This window comes from Centrocercus urophasianus, unplaced genomic scaffold, assembly GCF_019232065.1.
Source record: "Centrocercus urophasianus isolate 14NV4802_14NV808 unplaced genomic scaffold, USGS_Curo_1.0 seq_247, whole genome shotgun sequence".
NCBI lineage: Eukaryota > Metazoa > Chordata > Aves > Galliformes > Phasianidae > Centrocercus > Centrocercus urophasianus.
The window spans coordinates 7,477-22,664 of NW_024884808.1; the positions used below are offsets into that span (position 1 = coordinate 7,477).

The 15,188-nt window shown below is 62.9% G+C and overlaps 3 protein-coding genes across 6 annotated transcripts in view; all 3 read left to right on the forward strand.

The window, feature by feature from the left end:
* Nucleotides 1-1,397, forward strand: part of LOC122163934 (putative N-acetyltransferase 8B) — a 1,644-nt gene extending 247 nt beyond the window's left edge. The window contains exons 1-2 of one of the 2 annotated variants that reach the window (XM_042825511.1): nt 216-433; nt 660-1,397. In XM_042825511.1, the coding sequence (XP_042681445.1) occupies nt 293-433; nt 660-1,343 (825 nt within the window). In that variant the 5' untranslated portion in view covers nt 216-292 and the 3' untranslated portion in view covers nt 1,344-1,397. Of the gene's footprint in view, nt 1-215; nt 434-659 lie in introns of those variants that run through there. The other variant, XM_042825512.1, reaches the window with a different exon arrangement.
* A 582-nt stretch (nt 1,398-1,979) lies between these two features.
* VPS16 (VPS16 core subunit of CORVET and HOPS complexes) lies at nt 1,980-11,132 on the forward strand. The gene is made up of 24 exons (XM_042825519.1): nt 1,980-2,128; nt 2,321-2,409; nt 2,503-2,600; nt 3,325-3,453; nt 3,794-3,938; nt 4,006-4,121; nt 4,324-4,446; nt 5,481-5,536; nt 5,721-5,810; nt 6,226-6,320; nt 6,479-6,555; nt 6,805-6,936; nt 7,033-7,160; nt 7,621-7,656; nt 7,858-7,966; nt 8,038-8,172; nt 8,256-8,364; nt 8,713-8,810; nt 9,218-9,322; nt 9,593-9,670; nt 9,831-10,000; nt 10,150-10,246; nt 10,427-10,530; nt 10,783-11,132. Exons 1-24 carry the CDS (start codon nt 2,076-2,078, stop codon nt 10,925-10,927), a joined length of 2,517 nt encoding a protein of 838 aa, XP_042681453.1. The 5' UTR covers nt 1,980-2,075; the 3' UTR covers nt 10,928-11,132.
* Nucleotides 11,133-11,377: 245 nt separating this feature from the next.
* The window catches only part of IDH3B (isocitrate dehydrogenase (NAD(+)) 3 non-catalytic subunit beta), an 8,589-nt gene continuing 4,778 nt past the window's right edge, over nt 11,378-15,188 (forward strand). For all 3 annotated transcript variants that reach the window (XM_042825517.1, XM_042825518.1, XM_042825516.1), the window contains exons 1-6: nt 11,378-11,414; nt 11,554-11,631; nt 13,203-13,301; nt 13,852-13,972; nt 14,331-14,391; nt 14,850-14,982. In XM_042825517.1, coding sequence (XP_042681451.1) covers nt 11,379-11,414; nt 11,554-11,631; nt 13,203-13,301; nt 13,852-13,972; nt 14,331-14,391; nt 14,850-14,982 — 528 coding nt within the window. In that variant the 5' untranslated portion in view covers nt 11,378. The remainder of the gene's footprint in view (nt 11,415-11,553; nt 11,632-13,202; nt 13,302-13,851; nt 13,973-14,330; nt 14,392-14,849; nt 14,983-15,188) is intronic.

A 15,188-nucleotide genomic window follows, 5' to 3' on the forward strand; every position in this document is an offset into this window, starting at 1 on the left:
GACCTCGGCACGGGCTCTGAACGCCGGGCGCTGAAGCGGCTCGGCCCCCCCGCGAGCGCGGGCACAAAGCCCGGCAGTTCCTCGTTGCTTGCAGCGCGTGCTGCCTCTCCCGTGCCCCTTTGCCCCCGTTGCAATCCTTCGGTGCCCGCTTCCCTCCCCGTGCCCCTTTGCCCCCGCCGTCACCGCCGGTTCCTGTCTGGGCAGCGCTGCTTCCCCCCTCGTCCCACACTGCAGCCCTCGGGGCTTTGGGCACCTCGGGCCCTGCTGCCTCCTCCTGTGTCCCGACCAGGGGATGGCAGGGGGAGCTTCTCCAGAGCCCCCCGGAAGGGAGACCTGCAGCCCCCTGCCTGCTGCTTCTCCTTCCTGCCCAGGGACCCCCTGGCACAGCTGCAGCTCCAGCCCTGAGCTCACTTGGCTGCTCCAAGTGCTTGGGGTGAGGCACAGATCGCCCAGAGGGGTGTTGGGTGCCCCATCCCTGGTGACATTCAGGTCAGGCTGGAGTGGCTCTGAGCGCCTGATGGAGCTGCGGGTGGCCCTGTTCTTTGGGAGGGGGTTGAACCGTCCTTTGGCTTCTCTGAAGGTCCCTTCCAGCTCTAACCACAATGCAACTCTGTGAAGGTTCCCTCCAACCCCAACTATTCTCTGCTTCTGACCTGCAGGCCCAAGTGCCCATGGCTCCGTACCGCATCCGGCTGTACCGCGACGAGGACTACGCTGCCGTGCGCTCCCTGTTTGCCCATGGCATCATCGAGCACGCTCCGGCCATCTACAGGCACATGCTGCGCTCCACGCGGGTGCAGCTGGGGCTGCTGGCCCTGTTCACGGCCGTGCGTGCCGCAGCTGGCAGCTGGCTGCTGGCACTGGCAGCCGTGGCGCTGGTGCTGGCGGCCACCTGGCCCATGATGCGCTCCTTCAGCACGTCCTACGTGCAGGAGGCGCTGATCACTGATCTGTGCGACATCGAAAGCAGCTACATGCGGGCGCCCGACTCCTGCTTCTGGGTGGTGGAGGCCGACGGGGCGGTGGTGGGAATGGTGGCTGTGGCCCCGCCGCAGGACCCGGCTCAGCGCGGGGAGGCCCTGGAGCTGAAGCGGATGTCGGTCAGCAAGAATCACCGCGGCCACGGCATCTCCAAGGCGCTGTGCGGGGAGGTGCTGCGCTTCGCCCAGGCGCGGGGCTACAGAGCTGTGATGCTGTACACCTCCATAGTGCAGGTGGTGGCCCAGCGGCTGTACGAGAAGCAGGGCTTCAGGAAGGTGGGTGCCACCAGCCCCTCGCTGCTTGCCAGCCTGGTCTCCTTCCAGATCTTCCATTACCGCCTCGAGCTGCCCGGCCGCCCATAGGGCCTTCCCTGTTCCTGTAGCACTGAGAAATAAAGAGAGACTGTGGGAAGGGTGTGATGAGAGTGTCGTGGATGCCATGTGGCCGTTCCTGTGTGCGGCACCGTGCCTCCACGTGGCCCCTCACCGTGAGCTCGGCCCAGCACGGCCCTGTGCTGCTCTGACCATCCCCAGGGCCTGCCCTGCCCAGCATGGCATCACTGCCCCATGGCTGCACACAGCCGGTGCTTTTGGAGTCTGCTGGGCCTCACGCTGTGCCCCCACCAGCAGCGCTGTGCCGTGTCAGTGTGGAGCTGCAGGGCAGGGCCTGTGGGTGGCAGGAACACTGCTGTCCCAGAACATAGGAACAGATTCCCACTGAGCTCCGTGCACAGGGGAGTGAGTGGGGACGGGGGGTGTGAGCTGGTGGTTGGGTGAGACCGACTGCAGGACACGGGCTGGGTACAGGAGGGGACGGAGCCTGCGCTGGGATGGCGGCGGCGGCGGCCTTACTCAAGATGGCGGCGTTTCCCCTTCCCTCTGGTCCTGCCCTCACTCAAGATGGCGGCGTTCCCCCTTCCCTCTGGTCCTGCCCTCACTCAAAATGGCGGCGTTTCCTTTTCCCTCTGGCCCTGCCCTCACTCAAGATGGCGGCCGCCGTAGCGTCGTTCGTCACGGCGAGGGCGGAAGCGCAGCTGAACTGAACCCAGCCGAGCTGAGCGGAGCCGCCGGGAGGGCTCGGCCCCGGCCGGCACCATGGACTGCTACACGGCCAACTGGAACCCGCTGGGCGAAGAGGCCTTCTACCGGTGAGGGGGGGCTGGGCCTCGTGGGGGGAATCTGGGCCTTGTGAGGCAGGTCTGGGGCCTGGGCGTGGGGGGTCCCGGGGCCCGGTGCGGGGCTGGGATTTGTTCAGGGCTCCGGGCTCCGGGCCCTAGCACCCCCCTTATTGCTCTGCACTGTCCGTGTGTCTGTTCGTCTGTCCGCTCATCTGCCCGCAGCAAGTTCGAGCTGTACACCATGGAGTGGGGCCTGAAGGAGGAGCTGCGGGACTGCTTGGTGGCAGCTGCCCCGTACGGCGGGCCCATAGGTAGGGCCGGGACCCCGCGGGGCCGGGCGGGACGGTGCGCCTAACAATGGCCGGAGGGCCGCAGCCGGCTCAGGGGCCCCGTCCCAACCGCAGCTCTGCTGAAGAACAACGCCAGGAAGGAGAAATCCCCCAGCGCCCGCCCGCTGCTGGAGATCTACTCGGCCTCGGGGCTGCTCCTGGCCAGCGTCCCGGTGAGTGCCTGAGCGGGGCTGGCGGAATCCAGCTGCGCTGGGTCTGCTGCCACCCTGTCCCCAAGGCTGTGCCCTGTGCCCTTCCTAGAGGTGCGTGATGTTCCTCGAGATGGCCCTGCCTTGGCCGCGGCACTTGGAGGACGCTGAGCTGCGCCCCTGGCAGCACTGAGCCCTGGGCGGGAGGGTGGCTGTGGAGCTCTGTGTGCCCAGAGTTTCCGCCTGGTGCTGCAGGTTCGTGGCTGGGCTGTGAGACCGGCTGCCGCCTCAGCCTGTGCCGCTTGCCTGTGTGCCCTGGGGCAGCTCCTCTGGGCTGCCTGCAGGGAAGCACAGTGCTGCCATGCGTCCTCAGCACCTCGAGCTTTCAGGAGTGACCACTGTGCAGTTCTTGCAGCCCCTGAAAGCTTTGGTTCGGCAGCTGCTCAAAAGCAGTGCTGCGTTGCAAGGGTGCTGGGAGTCTGCAGGGAGAGGGAAGGCACCCAGACTGGGAAGAAGAGCACGGGGTGGGGATGGGGAAAGCAGGGCTGGAGCTGTGGGAGTGTCCTCCCTTACCCACTGTGTAGAGCTGGGGAAGATACAGGAGGGGTAAGCTGTTGTGCCTGCAGGGGGCTGCAGTCAGGGCCACCAGAACTGCAAATGCTGAACTGCAGCCATCGTTTGCATCTCCCGGAGGGGCAGCTTGGCAGCTGGGAGGTGAGCAGCACACTCATCAGTTTCCTGCTTGCAGTGGAAGAGTGGCCAGCTGGTGCAGCTGGGCTGGACAGCCAGTGAGGACCTGCTGTGCATCCAGGAGGATGGCACTGTTCTCATCTACAACCTCTTCTGCGAGTTCAAGCGTCACTTCAGCATGGGCAACGTGAGTGGGGCGGGGAAAGAAGGGCTGGGAGCTCGTCACCGTGAGGTCCACAAAGTTGGATCTGTGTGTTGGAGAAGTGCTGCAAGGCCTCCCTGAATGATGCCAACCCAGTAGGGCTGAGAGTTCCCTCAGCCTCGCTGCAGAGCAAGGTGTGAGCTGGCACGTGTCCCACGAGCACAGGCGCACGACCTTTATCTGCTGGGATGCTGCTGGCTGCACGGCGCAGGGCTGGGCCGTCCTCCCTGGGGACAGTTTTGCCCCCAGAGCCCCGGTGCCTCTCCCAGCAGCGTGGTGCCGTGCCCTGATGCCCCAACCTGGGCCCTTCTTCCCCGCGGCACAGGAGGTGCTGCAGAACCACGTGCTGGAGGCGAAGGTCTTCCACACGGAGTACGGCACCGGCGTGGCCATCCTCACTGGAGCGCACCGCTTCTCGCTGACCACCAACATCGACGACCTGAAGCTGCGCAGGATGCCCGAGGTGCCGGGTGCGTCTCCTCCCCCGCTGCTCCTCGCTCTGCCTGGCACAGGGGTCCCTGACGTCGGTCCCTGCAGGTCTGCAGAAGCCACCCTCCTGCTGGGCTGTGCTGACCCAGGATAGAGTGACCGTCGTCCTGCTGGCGGTCGGCCAGGACCTGTACCTGCTGGACAACACCTCCTGCTCTGTGGTGGTGAGTGAAGCCACGGCAGCATCAGTGGGGAGCGGGGCGACCTGCAGCTCGCAGGGCTTCCTGGCGGCTCCTTTCCCCACAGCCTGGTTGAGGACAAAGCCATGGAGATGAGGCAGACGCAGCACGGCAGGGGACGCTCTGTGCAGCTCTCAGCCCCTTCGTGCTGCGTCCCTGACCATCCCCGTCCTTTTCCTCATCCCAGACACCCCCTGGCATGAGCCCCTCCGCGGGGGCCTACCTGCAGATGGCCGTGTCCTTCAACTACCGCTGCCTGGCGCTCTTCACTGACACTGGCTACCTGTGGATGGGGTTGGCCACGCTGAAGGTGAGCTTCCCCTTCCCTCCCCGCCTCTTGGTGTCGGTGGGAGCCCTCCTGCTCTGTGCTCCCCCACTGCCTCTCGCAGACCTGATGGCATCCCAGCAGTTTCTCTTTACTTGCCTGTGGACGCTGCAACCCCATCTTGCTGCTGTTCACAGGCACCTGTGCTCTGCCATCACAGAACTCTTTTTGCACCCAGTTTTATACAATACTCCTCACTTTTTCCAAATCCACATTTTACTGGCCTTGTGTCTTCCATTCTATGTCCAAACACCTCCCAAATAAACAGGCTGCTCCTAATTACTCTTTCCACACCAGATTCTGTTGCATCCATGCCTGAACTTGGTGGTTCTGGTATTGTTTTGTAGCAGGTTCAGCCATATTACTGTAGCTGGCGTGGCCAGTCACGTACAAGTGGTCCATTCTGGTTCACACTGGTGATGTGCTTGGTTGCCTTCTGTACTCTTTGAAGCAAATCAATGTTCTTTGGACTTTGTTCATTTTTTTGGTCTCAGTTGAGCACAAGCAACTTGCTTTATGTACAGGTGGGCTGCTTGCCAGAGCAGTGGCTGAAAGTTTACAATGACTGTTTGCATGGGTTGATAGTGATTGAACAAGGGGGAAACAGGGGAGGTTTAGGTTGGATGTTAGGAGGAAGGTTTTTGCACAAGGTGGTGAGGCACTGTTACAGGCTGCCCAAGGAGGCTGTGGATGCCCCATCCCTGCAGGCATTCAGGGCCAGGCTGGATGTGGCTCTGGGCAGCCTGGGCTGCTGGTTGGTGACCTGCACACAGCAGGGGGTTGGAACTGGATGAGCACTGTGCTCCTTTGCAACCCAGGCCGTTCTGGGGTTATGAAAGTTTCTCATGCTCAGTCTAACTACTGCACAACATCCTCGACCTCTGTCTGCACCAGCCAAGGTGCTGGCTCCCTCTGGGGCTGCAGAAGTGGCCAGGTGCTTCTGCAGGATGCCTGCACAGCTTGTTGCCTCCTCGATGCATGGCTCCTCCTTGACTCTTCTCTTCTCTTTCCCTCTGCAGGACAAGCTCTGCGAGTTCAACAGCACCATCCGCTCCGCACCCAAGCAGATGGTTTGGTGAGCATCTTCCTGACCTTCCCCCCCTCTGCTTTGGGCCGTGCCTTCACTGCACACCTCCGTGTGCTCGGCCCTTTGCAGGCCCCGTTCAGCTCCACGGCTGTGCTGGGGGTCGTCCCTCAGGTCCCCACTCCAGGTGTGGGGCTGGGTGGGCTCTCCCTGACCGTGCTGGGGCTCCCTGCAGGTGCACGCGTCCCCGCAGCCGGCAGCGCGCCGTGGTGCTGGCCTGGGACCGGCAGCTGATGGTGGCTGGGAATTCCACGGAGTGCATCCGGTATCCTTTGGGGAGGACGGGCCGTCGCTCCTGCTGTGCGCCTCCTCGGGTCACCGCTGGTGGAAAGCGCTCCTCTGTCGGGGCCCCCAGACCCTTGGTTCTCTTCTCTGACTTTCCCGGCGGAGAGCAACCCGCCTCCCTCCCAGCTCTGAGAGCAGAGCTTGGCCACAAGGGTTCCTGCGGCTGGTAGGGCTGTGCCAGAGCCCCCGGCTGATTGCCCAGGGCTGAGAGCCGTCGCAGTGGGACAGTTTTCCTCCACAGTGGGACAAAAGTTCCTCCAAAGTGGCTGGAAAGAAGGGTCACGAGGCGATCAGGGGTTTGTTCTGTGCCACCTCTGTGGCTGACCTGCTCCTGGTAGAGCTGGGCTGCAGCCAGCAGCTGCTTTCTTCCCACGAGCCCTTAGCGGGAGGCACAGATTTGTCCTGGATGAAGACTCCTACCTGGTGCCGGAGCCAGATGGGGTCCGGATCTTATCCCGCACCTCCCATGAGTTCCTGCACGAAATCCCAGGTGAGGCCGTCCCAGCCCTGCAGAGGGAGGGCACTGGCACGGGGTCTCGGGTCCCAGAGCCTACAGAAGGGTTGGGTGGGAGCAGCGCCTGGCTGGGTGCATCTGGGCTGGGGCAGCCTCTCATGCTGGCTTTTATTTTTTTTACCCCCTTTCTGCAGAAGCCAGCCAGGAAATCTTCAAAATCGCTTCCATGGCACCAGGAGCGCTCCTGCTGGAGGCACAGAAGGAGTACGAGGTTTGGCACCCCGTTCTGCTGCACGCCTGCCTCCTCCCTTGGGCTGCCCCGATGCAAACCCAGCATTACATCCAGTGTGATGGGAAAGGGGGTGGCCTGGAGGTCCCTGCGGGGGCACGGTGCTGCTGTGCAGGCAGTGCAGGCAGCCCCTGCTGTCCCTGGCTTGCTGGGGCTCCACGCACCCGGCGCTCACCCTGGCTGCAGTGTCCCACGTCCCACAGCTCACTTAGAGGCTGTGCTTCTCTGCAGAAGGAGAGCCAGAAGGCAGATGAGTACCTGAGGGAGATCAAGGACCAGAAACTGCTCCCAGAAGCAGTGAGCCAGTGCATCGAGGCAGCCGGCTATGAGCATGAGCCGGAGACGCAGAAGTCCCTGCTGCGGGTGAGTGAAGAGGGCACGGGGGCGCTGGGTGAGGCTGAAGCTGTTCCCCTCCTGCTGGAGGCTCTCCCCAGATCCCACACTGGTCTCCTCTTGCAGGCAGCCTCCTTTGGGAAGTGCTTCATCGACAAGTTCCCCCCGGAGAGCTTTGTGCGCATGTGCCAGGACCTGCGGGTGCTCAACTCCATCCGGGACTACCAGATCGGCATCCCCCTCACCTTCACCCAGTATCCTCCGTGGGGCAGGCAGGAGGGCTGACTGTGGAGTCTGGCAGGCAGTGCGAATCCCCTGCCATCCGTGCCAGCCTTGGCCGGGGAGCTGGGATGTAACGGGATGGGGAGGGGCGGCCTCACATCAGCCGGCCTCACATCAGCCGGCCTCACATCAGCCGGCCTCACATCAGCCGGCCTCACATCAGCCGGCCTCACATCAGCCGGCCTCACATCAGCCGGCCCCGCGGTGCTCGGCTGCAGCTTGCGCCCTGGGCCCCAGAGCAGGGTCAGCCTCTTGCACTCACTGCACGCTGCTGTGCCCAGCCCCCTGCCTGTGATGCTGAGCCCCCGTCGTGGAGCTGAGCCGGCCCTGCGCTCAAGTGCCAGCCGTGGAGGTGCTGCCAGGAGGGGGTGGGCACCCAGCACGCGTTGCCTGCGCTCCGCGGGGTCCGAGATGCCCTTGACTGTTGTGCAGATACAAACGACTCACCATCGAGGTCTTGCTGGACAGGTAAGGCTTGCTCCAAACCGGGCTTGATAGCCCTGTCCCTGAGCAGCCCAGGCCGTGCCCAGCCCTGCTGCGGGATCTGTGCAGTCTCTGCTCCCCCGGCCGATGGCTGAGTGAGCTCTGAGAGCTTGGGACCCCCCTGAGGCCGGCTGAGCTGCACGGCTGCTCGCACAGCACGCTGCTGAGCCCCCCTGTGCCCTCCAGGCTGGTCCTGCGGCGGCTCTACCCCCTGGCCATCCGGATCTGTGAGTACCTGCGCCTCCCGGAGATCCAGGGCGTCAGCCGCATCCTGGCCCACTGGGCCTGCTACAAGGCAAGGAGGGAAGGCTTTGGGGGGGGTCCTGTGCCACGTGGGGCCGTGCTGACTGCTCCGCTCCGCTCTAGGTGCAGCAGAAGGACAAGTCTGACGAGGAGGTGGCTTATGCCATCAACCAGAAGCTGGGGGACACGCCAGGCATCTCCTACTCTGAGATCGCCGCCCGAGCGTACGACTGCGGCAGGACAGAGCTGGCCATCAAGGTCTGTGGCACGTCCCGGGGTGGTGGCACCGAGGGCTCGGGGCGACCCTGGCTGCGTGCTGACACCCTCTGTGGTGGCCTCAGCTGCTGGAGTACGAGCCACGCTCCGGGGAGCAGGTCCCACTGCTGCTGAAGATGAAGCGGAGCAAGCTGGCCCTGAGCAAAGCCATTGAGAGCGGGGACACAGACCTGGGTAAGGGGCAGGGCTGCGGCTCCTGCACACACAGAGGGGTCCTGAGGCAGGAGGGACCCCGCAGAACCCGACACCGAGGGGTCTGCCTGCATCCAGGCAGCAAATCTCTCTTGGGAGGGACTTGGAATCCGGGGGAGCCCGTTCATGGCTTTGTACTGATGGGGCGGTGGGAGCTGCTCTTGCCCTGCAGGGCAAGGGGGCAGCAAAGGGCTCTGCCCTGCACGTGGATGCACACTCACAGCCCTTGCAGAGCTGAGGACTGGCTGAGTGTCCCAGCGGTGCTGCCCTGGGCAACTGTGCTGGGGAAGTGTCCTTGTCCCCTGTCCTCAAATGCTCCTTCTGCCCCAGTCTACACCGTCGTGCTGCACCTGAAGAACGAGCTGAACCGTGGCACCTTCTTCATGACGCTGCAGAACCAGCCGGTGGCTCTGAGCCTCTACCGCCAGGTGAGGGCTGCCAGCCGTATGCAGCCTGGCTGAGGGCATCCCACAGAATGGCCGGGGTTGGAAGGGACCTCAAGGATCACGGAGCTCCAACCCCCTGCCACAGGCAGGGCTTCAACCTCCACATTTCACAGCAGCCCAGGCTGCCCAGGGCCCCATCCAACCTGGCCTTGAACACCTCCAGGGATGGATGGGGCATCACAGCCTCTCTGCAGCTGTTCCAGCACCTCACCTCTCTCTGTCAAGAACTTCCCCCTGACATCCAGCCTAAATCTTCCCTCCCCAACCCCTGTGTGCCCTGCCCACAGTCCCCCTTCCCACTTCCTTGGCTGGGGACCTGGGAGCCATGTGGTGCAGCAGATGCAGCTCACTGTGCCTGCGAGCTCTCACTTCCACCTATTGCTTCCCAGTTTTGCAAGCACCAGGAGCGAGAGACGCTGAAGGACTTGTACAACCAGGATGACAACCACCAGGAGCTCGGCAACTTCCACGTCCACTCCAGCTACTCAGAGAAGGTCTGTGCCTGGCAGCATGGGAGGAGCGTAGTGAAAGAGCTGGGGCTTGTTGCCCTGGGGCCCTGTGTTGGAAGTCATCAGCCCCTCCTGTATGCGATGGAGAGCTCCAGCTCCCCCCAGGGTGAGGAGGGGTCCAGCCCTCTGCTCATCTTGTGATCACGGCAGGGCATCATCAAGCCCCCCAGCCCAATCAGGGGAGGTCCTGCCCTGTGCCCTTGCAGTGCAGCATCTGTGTTGCCGTGGGGTGATGTGTCTGTTTTCTGTCTCCAGCGCATCGAAGGGCGGGTGGGAGCCCTGCAGAATGCTGTGGATGAATACTACAAGGCCAAGAACGAGTTTGCTGCCAAGGTGAGTGTGACCAGGGCTGCGAAGAGCAGCTCCCCTGCTCTCAGTGCAGCTGGGCAGCTCTGGGTTCATTGGGGTCACAGCTGCTGTATGGATTACCGGCTGGGACAGTGCTGTCATTTGCTGGGTCAGAGACCCTTCAGTCTGGTGCTTTACTCCACAGGCCACAGAGGATCAGATCAAGCTCCTGCGGCTCCAGCGACACCTCCAGGAGGACTTTGACAAGCCCTACCTCGACCTCTCTCTGCACAACACTGTCTCCACTCTGATCCAGGACGGTCACCACAAGAAAGCCGAGCAGCTGTACAGGGAGTTCAAGATCCCCGACAAGCGGTGGGTCTGGAATGAGGGCAGCGCTGGACTGGAGCTATGGGTCACAGCTTTGGGGGCACAGTTGGTTTTTCCTGGTGCCCCCCATGGCTGTTAAGGCGGGGGCTGCAGCGTGGTGGCAGCCATAGGAGCTGTTCTCCTGGTGAACCCAGGTACTGGTGGCTGAAGATCAGTGCCCTGGCCACCCGCGGGGACTGGGAGGAGATGGAGAAGTTCTCCAAGAGCAAGAAGTCGCCCATTGGGTACCTGGTAAGAGCTTTCCTCGCTGGAGGAGGACCTGTCCACACTCCCTGCCAGCCCTTCTTTCTGTCCACACAGTGCTGTCCTTGAGGAGGCTGTGGGCTGGACCGCGCTGTGGGGCTGAGCTGCCCTGGGGGGAGTCTGGTGTGGGACAGCAGGCTCCCTTCACCCCACTCCTCTCCTCCTCAGCCCTTTGTGGAGATTGCTGTGAAGCACCACAACCGCTATGAGGCCAAGAAGTACGCACCCCGCGTCACCCCTGAGCAGCGGGTCAAGGCCTTCATCCTCGTGGGGTACGTTGGCTGTCTGAGCCTGGGGGGGCAGGAAGAAGCCGGAGCCATGGCTGGGGCTCGTGGCAGCAGGGAGATCGTGGTGCAGCAGCACTCCCAGGGCTGTGGGCTTGGGGTGCTCAGGAGGGATAAGGAAACTCTCATCCTTCTGCTGCCAGTGGGGGCAGCCCTGCACCCACAGCCCTGTTTTCTCACCCTAACCTTATCTCACTACGTGGGGGGAAATGGTGCCTTCAGCCCCCGCTTTGCCCCCAGGGACCTGGAGCAGGCGGCTGACGCTGCCATCGAGCACAAGAACGAGGCTGAGATGAACCTCGTCCTGTCCAAGTGCTCTGCCGCCACTGACAGCGCCGTGATGGAGAAGCTGAACCGGGCTCGTGCTCAGCTCCTGAAGAAGTGAGCCCCAGTGCTCCCCTCCTGCTGGGGGACAGGAGCTCAGCTCCCCCTGTCCTGAGCTCAGCACCCTCGCTGAGAGCACGTTGCTGCAAGGAGGGGTCCGTGGCTGGGAGCACTGCGGCAGCGCTGTGCTGTGGCTGCCGGCAGCTCCCTGCCCTCTCCTGCTGTCCCCCCCCTCCATTCTTGGTCAATAAAGAGCGAGAGCCTGCTGTGCTGCGTCCTGGTGCGGAAAAGACCCCCGGGAGGGGTGGGGGCCCTGGGGTGGCAGGGAGCGATGGGGCGGGGAGCTGTGCTGGGGCGGGGTCCTGCGGGCTCCCAGGGAGCGCTGGGGCGCCTCGCGGCAGATAACTGCCCTGCGTCCTCCCGGCAGCCAGGGGGCGCTCTGCACGGGACGGAGCCGCTGTAACCACCTCCACCCGCCTTGCCGCAGGCGCGGGGCGTTGTGGGGCGGCAAGATGGCGGCGCTCAGTGGAGGGCGGACTGCGGTCAGGGTGAGGGGCTGCGGGGGGCGGTGCGGGGCGCGGCGTGGCGGTGCGGGACCGGGTTTGGATGCGGGCTCCGGGGTTGGCCGGGAGGAGCGCGGCGCGGTGGGGTCGCTCCGCCGCCGTTTAACCGCCGCTCTCCTCGCAGGGCCTCCTGCGCGCCCCGCGCGGCCTCTGCCGGCCTCTGGGCTCCTCCGCCGCGCTGCAGCAGATCCCGCGGGCCAAGGTGAGTGCGCGGCCGGATCTGCGGCCCGGAACGCCGTCGTTCACCGTCTGACGGCCTCAGCGACTTCTGTCTTTGTGTCCCGTCTGTAACAACTGGGGGGTCGTTAACATAGAGCGATAGGAGATCATGCACCGCCGTTACCATTAGGCGTTGAGGGAGGAGCGCAGTGCGGGTGGCTCACAGCGATATGAGGCACAGGGTCAGCACTGAGATTGCTTTCCCCTGCACTGCAGCCCGGCTGTGCTCCCTCGTTTGGTGACCACAGAGATGATCGGGGCTGCAGCACCTCCCTACAAAGGCAGGCTGAGGGAGCTGGGCTCATTCAGCACGGAGAGGAGAAGCTGCGGGGTGAGCAAAGTGCAGCCTGCAGTGCCTGAAGGGAGCCTGCAGCCAGGAGGGGAGGCAGCTGTGTGCAAGGGGAGATGGCAGCAGGACGAGGGGAAACGGCTGGGAGCTGAGGGAGGGCAGCTTGGGGTTGGGTGTCAGGGGAAGTTGTGTGCTGTGAGAGCGGGGAGGGGCTGGAGCAGCTGCAGAGAGGCTGCGATGCCCCGTCCATCCCTGGAGGGGTTGGAGGTTGGATGGGGCCCTGGGCAGCCTGGGTTGCTGTGAAATGGGGAGGTTGGTGGCCTTGCGTTGGTGGGGGGTTGGAGCTTCGTGATCCCTGCTGTCCCTTCCAACCCCAGCCATTCTCAGATTCTGTGTCTCTGTGTGACTTTGTCCCTTCCCATCACCATCCACGCTCTGCAGTCAGTTCTGTGAGGTCTCTGCCGGCTCTGCAGGGAATTAGGGGCTAAAGAGGCATGGATTAATAGAAGCACGGTGTAAAAATAGGTGCCAGCTGAGTGGGAGGGCAGTGGTGGTGGTGGGGAGTGGCTCGGGAATCACCTCTGAGACCAACTCTGCTTCATACATTCAGGCTTGGTTTTCAGCACAGAAGGGTGGATGGCGATGGGACAAGGGGGAATGGCTTTAAACTGAGCCAGGGGAGTTTTGGGTTGGATGTTAGGAGGAAGTTTTTTGCACAGGGTGGTGAGGCACTGTTACAGGTTGCCCAAGGAGGCTGGGGATGCCCCAGGTTTCAAGGCCAGGCTGGATGTGGCTCTGGGCAGCCTGGGCTGTTGGTTGAACTGCACACAGCAGGGGTTGGAGCTGGATGAGCACTGTGCTCCTTGTCAACCCAGGCCGTTCTGGGATTCTGTAATAAGCTTGGAGTGCTTTAATGAAGTGTGCAATTAGCAAACAGCAGCAGGGCAGAGTCAGCACACAGCAGGACGGGGCTTCACACGGGAAGATGAGGTGATCCTGCAGACAAAAGTAGAGGTGAAGGAACACTTAGTGAAGCAGCAGTGCACTGTGAGCTGCAGCAGCGAGTGCTCCCTGTGTGTGCAGAGGGGGAGCAGAGCAGGGGATGCTGTGTGAGGAAGGGTCTGGGGTGGCAGTGGGGCAGGGGCTGTGTAATGAATGACTGTGCAAAGGGTGCACCGTGCTGTCGGCGACCTTCCTCTGCCTTCCTGCACGCGGGCTGGGGATGGCATGGCATTACCTGGGACTGTCGTTTTCTCTCCTTGCAGTCAGAAAATGCAAAGTCAGAGAGCACCTTCCAGGTCACCATGCTGCCTGGGGACGGCGTGGGCCCGGAGCTGATGCACGCCGTCAAGGAGGTGTTCAAGGTAAGGTGTGCCGCCTCTCAGAGCAGCGGGGCCAAGGGTGGCAGCTGCAGAACTGCTTAGAGGTGCTGCTGAGCCGGGGGGGCAGCCTGCCTGCATCCTGCAGCCTGGGCTGTGAGCAGCCTGAGGTCTTTCCCTTGCCTAGAAAGGTGCAGCTTCTTGCAAACGGTTCGTTCTTCATGGCGAAGGCTTTGCCAGCTGTGAGTCGGGGCAGGAGCGAGAATTGAGCGGCGTTCTGCTGCACAGTGGGTTGGTCACAGAATGGAGAACAAACAGCGTTGTCTGCTGTGTTAGAAAACCGAAATGACCCCGAGGGCAGGGAGTGCTGATGTGAGAGGTGGCAGAAACGCCACTGTGCCGCCATTTCAGTCCCAGCTGAGATGCAAGCAGTGAGCTGAGGTGCAGCAGGTTGCGTTCGGTTCGCTCTCCTCCCCCAGGAGCTTCTGCCTGGTGGAATTTCGTGCCTCAACGCTCTGAGCCCCGCCGTCGTTTGCCTCCTGTAGTGTGTTGGAAGGGACCCTGCTGAGGCTGTTGCCCTTTGTGTCTGGTGCAGGCTGCCAGCGTGCCCGTGGTCTTCGATGAGCACCACCTGAGTGAGGTGCAGAACATGGCCTCGGAGGAGAAGCTGGACCAGGTGGTGGACTCCATGAAGGAGAGCAAAGTGGCCCTTATAGGTGAGGACCTGCGCTCGCTGCCTGTCCAGCAAGGAGAGCTGCACCAATCTCAGAAGCTGTGGGTGCTTTCGGAGGGCAGGAAATGCTTCTCTTTAACAAAGAAGCAGTTTACCTCTACTTGTGTGGCTCGTCAATGCAGAGGTTATGTCCAACTTCTGCTTCTGAAAGGAGACCTCCTGGCGTGGCCTGCGGAAACAAAGGGCCTCATCTGGGTCCGTGTAATGCAACTGCATCTTTGTCCTGTCCTGGGCTTTGTGGAAAGCCTCCCTTCCCTGCTGCCTTCTCACCCGGGTTCAGATTTGTCCCGAGCAGCTGTCAGTGCACTCTGTGTTCTTACTGCTCGCTGTTGTCCCTGCAGGCAAGATCCACACCCCCATGGAGTACAAGGGAGAGCTGGCTTCTTACGACATGAGACTGAGGTGAGCCCAGCACCTTGGCTTGGCTGCTGGGGCTGGGAAGGGACAGAGCACCAAGAAATGGCTTTGCACCGGTCCTGGCGCTGTGGCATTGAAACGGGGCTGAAGGAGAGCCCAGGGCAGACGGGTCCACGTGTCACCAGGGAGCCAGAGATCCTGAGGAGCTGCGGCTGGGAGCTGCCTCTTCTGAGTGCCACCCCACTGCCTGCTGCCCTGGGGGCCTTCAGAGGGGAGGGAGGTGGCAGAGCGGTGGACGCAGCGAGCCGCCTCGACACGGGGCGGCCAGAGCCAGCTCTGCGTCCTTGAGATCAAGGGTAGCTGGAGCAGTGGCTGTGTGCCACCCCAGGGGACAGCTTGCAGTTTGCACCGTGCCCTGCTGGCACCTCCAGCGCCTGCCAGGAGCAGCCCCTGCTCCAGGAATAGCTCGTGGTCAAGTGCTGACTGCTGCTCTTCTGTTGCAGGCGCAAATTGGACTTGTTTGCAAACGTCGTCCACGTGAAGAGCTTGCCGGGCTATAAGACACGTCACAACAACCTGGACCTCGTCATCATCCGCGAGCAGACGGAGGGCGAGTACAGCTCTCTGGAGCACGAGGTACGAGAGCCACCTTGAGCTGCTGCTGGCCTCACGGGGGGGGATCTGGTGGGCTGTGGGCCTCTCCTCAGTGCCAGGGCACACAGGGCTTCCCACGTTGCTCAGTAACACCCAGCAGTGCCCAGCAACACCCAGCAGTGCCCAGCAACACCCAGCACTGCCCAGCACTGCCCAGCACTGCCCAGCAATGCCCAGCACTGCCCAGC

Bases quoted from the DNA above. Each gene is read 5' to 3' on its own strand.
- VPS16 (XM_042825519.1), top strand. From the start codon at position 2,076: ATGGACTGCTACACGGCCAACTGGAACCCGCTGGGCGAAGAGGCCTTC. The intron at 5,537-5,720 runs GTGAGCATCTTC...GGCTCCCTGCAG, and splicing joins GCACCCAAGCAGATGGTTTG to GTGCACGCGTCCCCGCAGCC. The intron at 6,556-6,804 runs GTTTGGCACCCC...GCTTCTCTGCAG, and splicing joins AGGCACAGAAGGAGTACGAG to AAGGAGAGCCAGAAGGCAGA.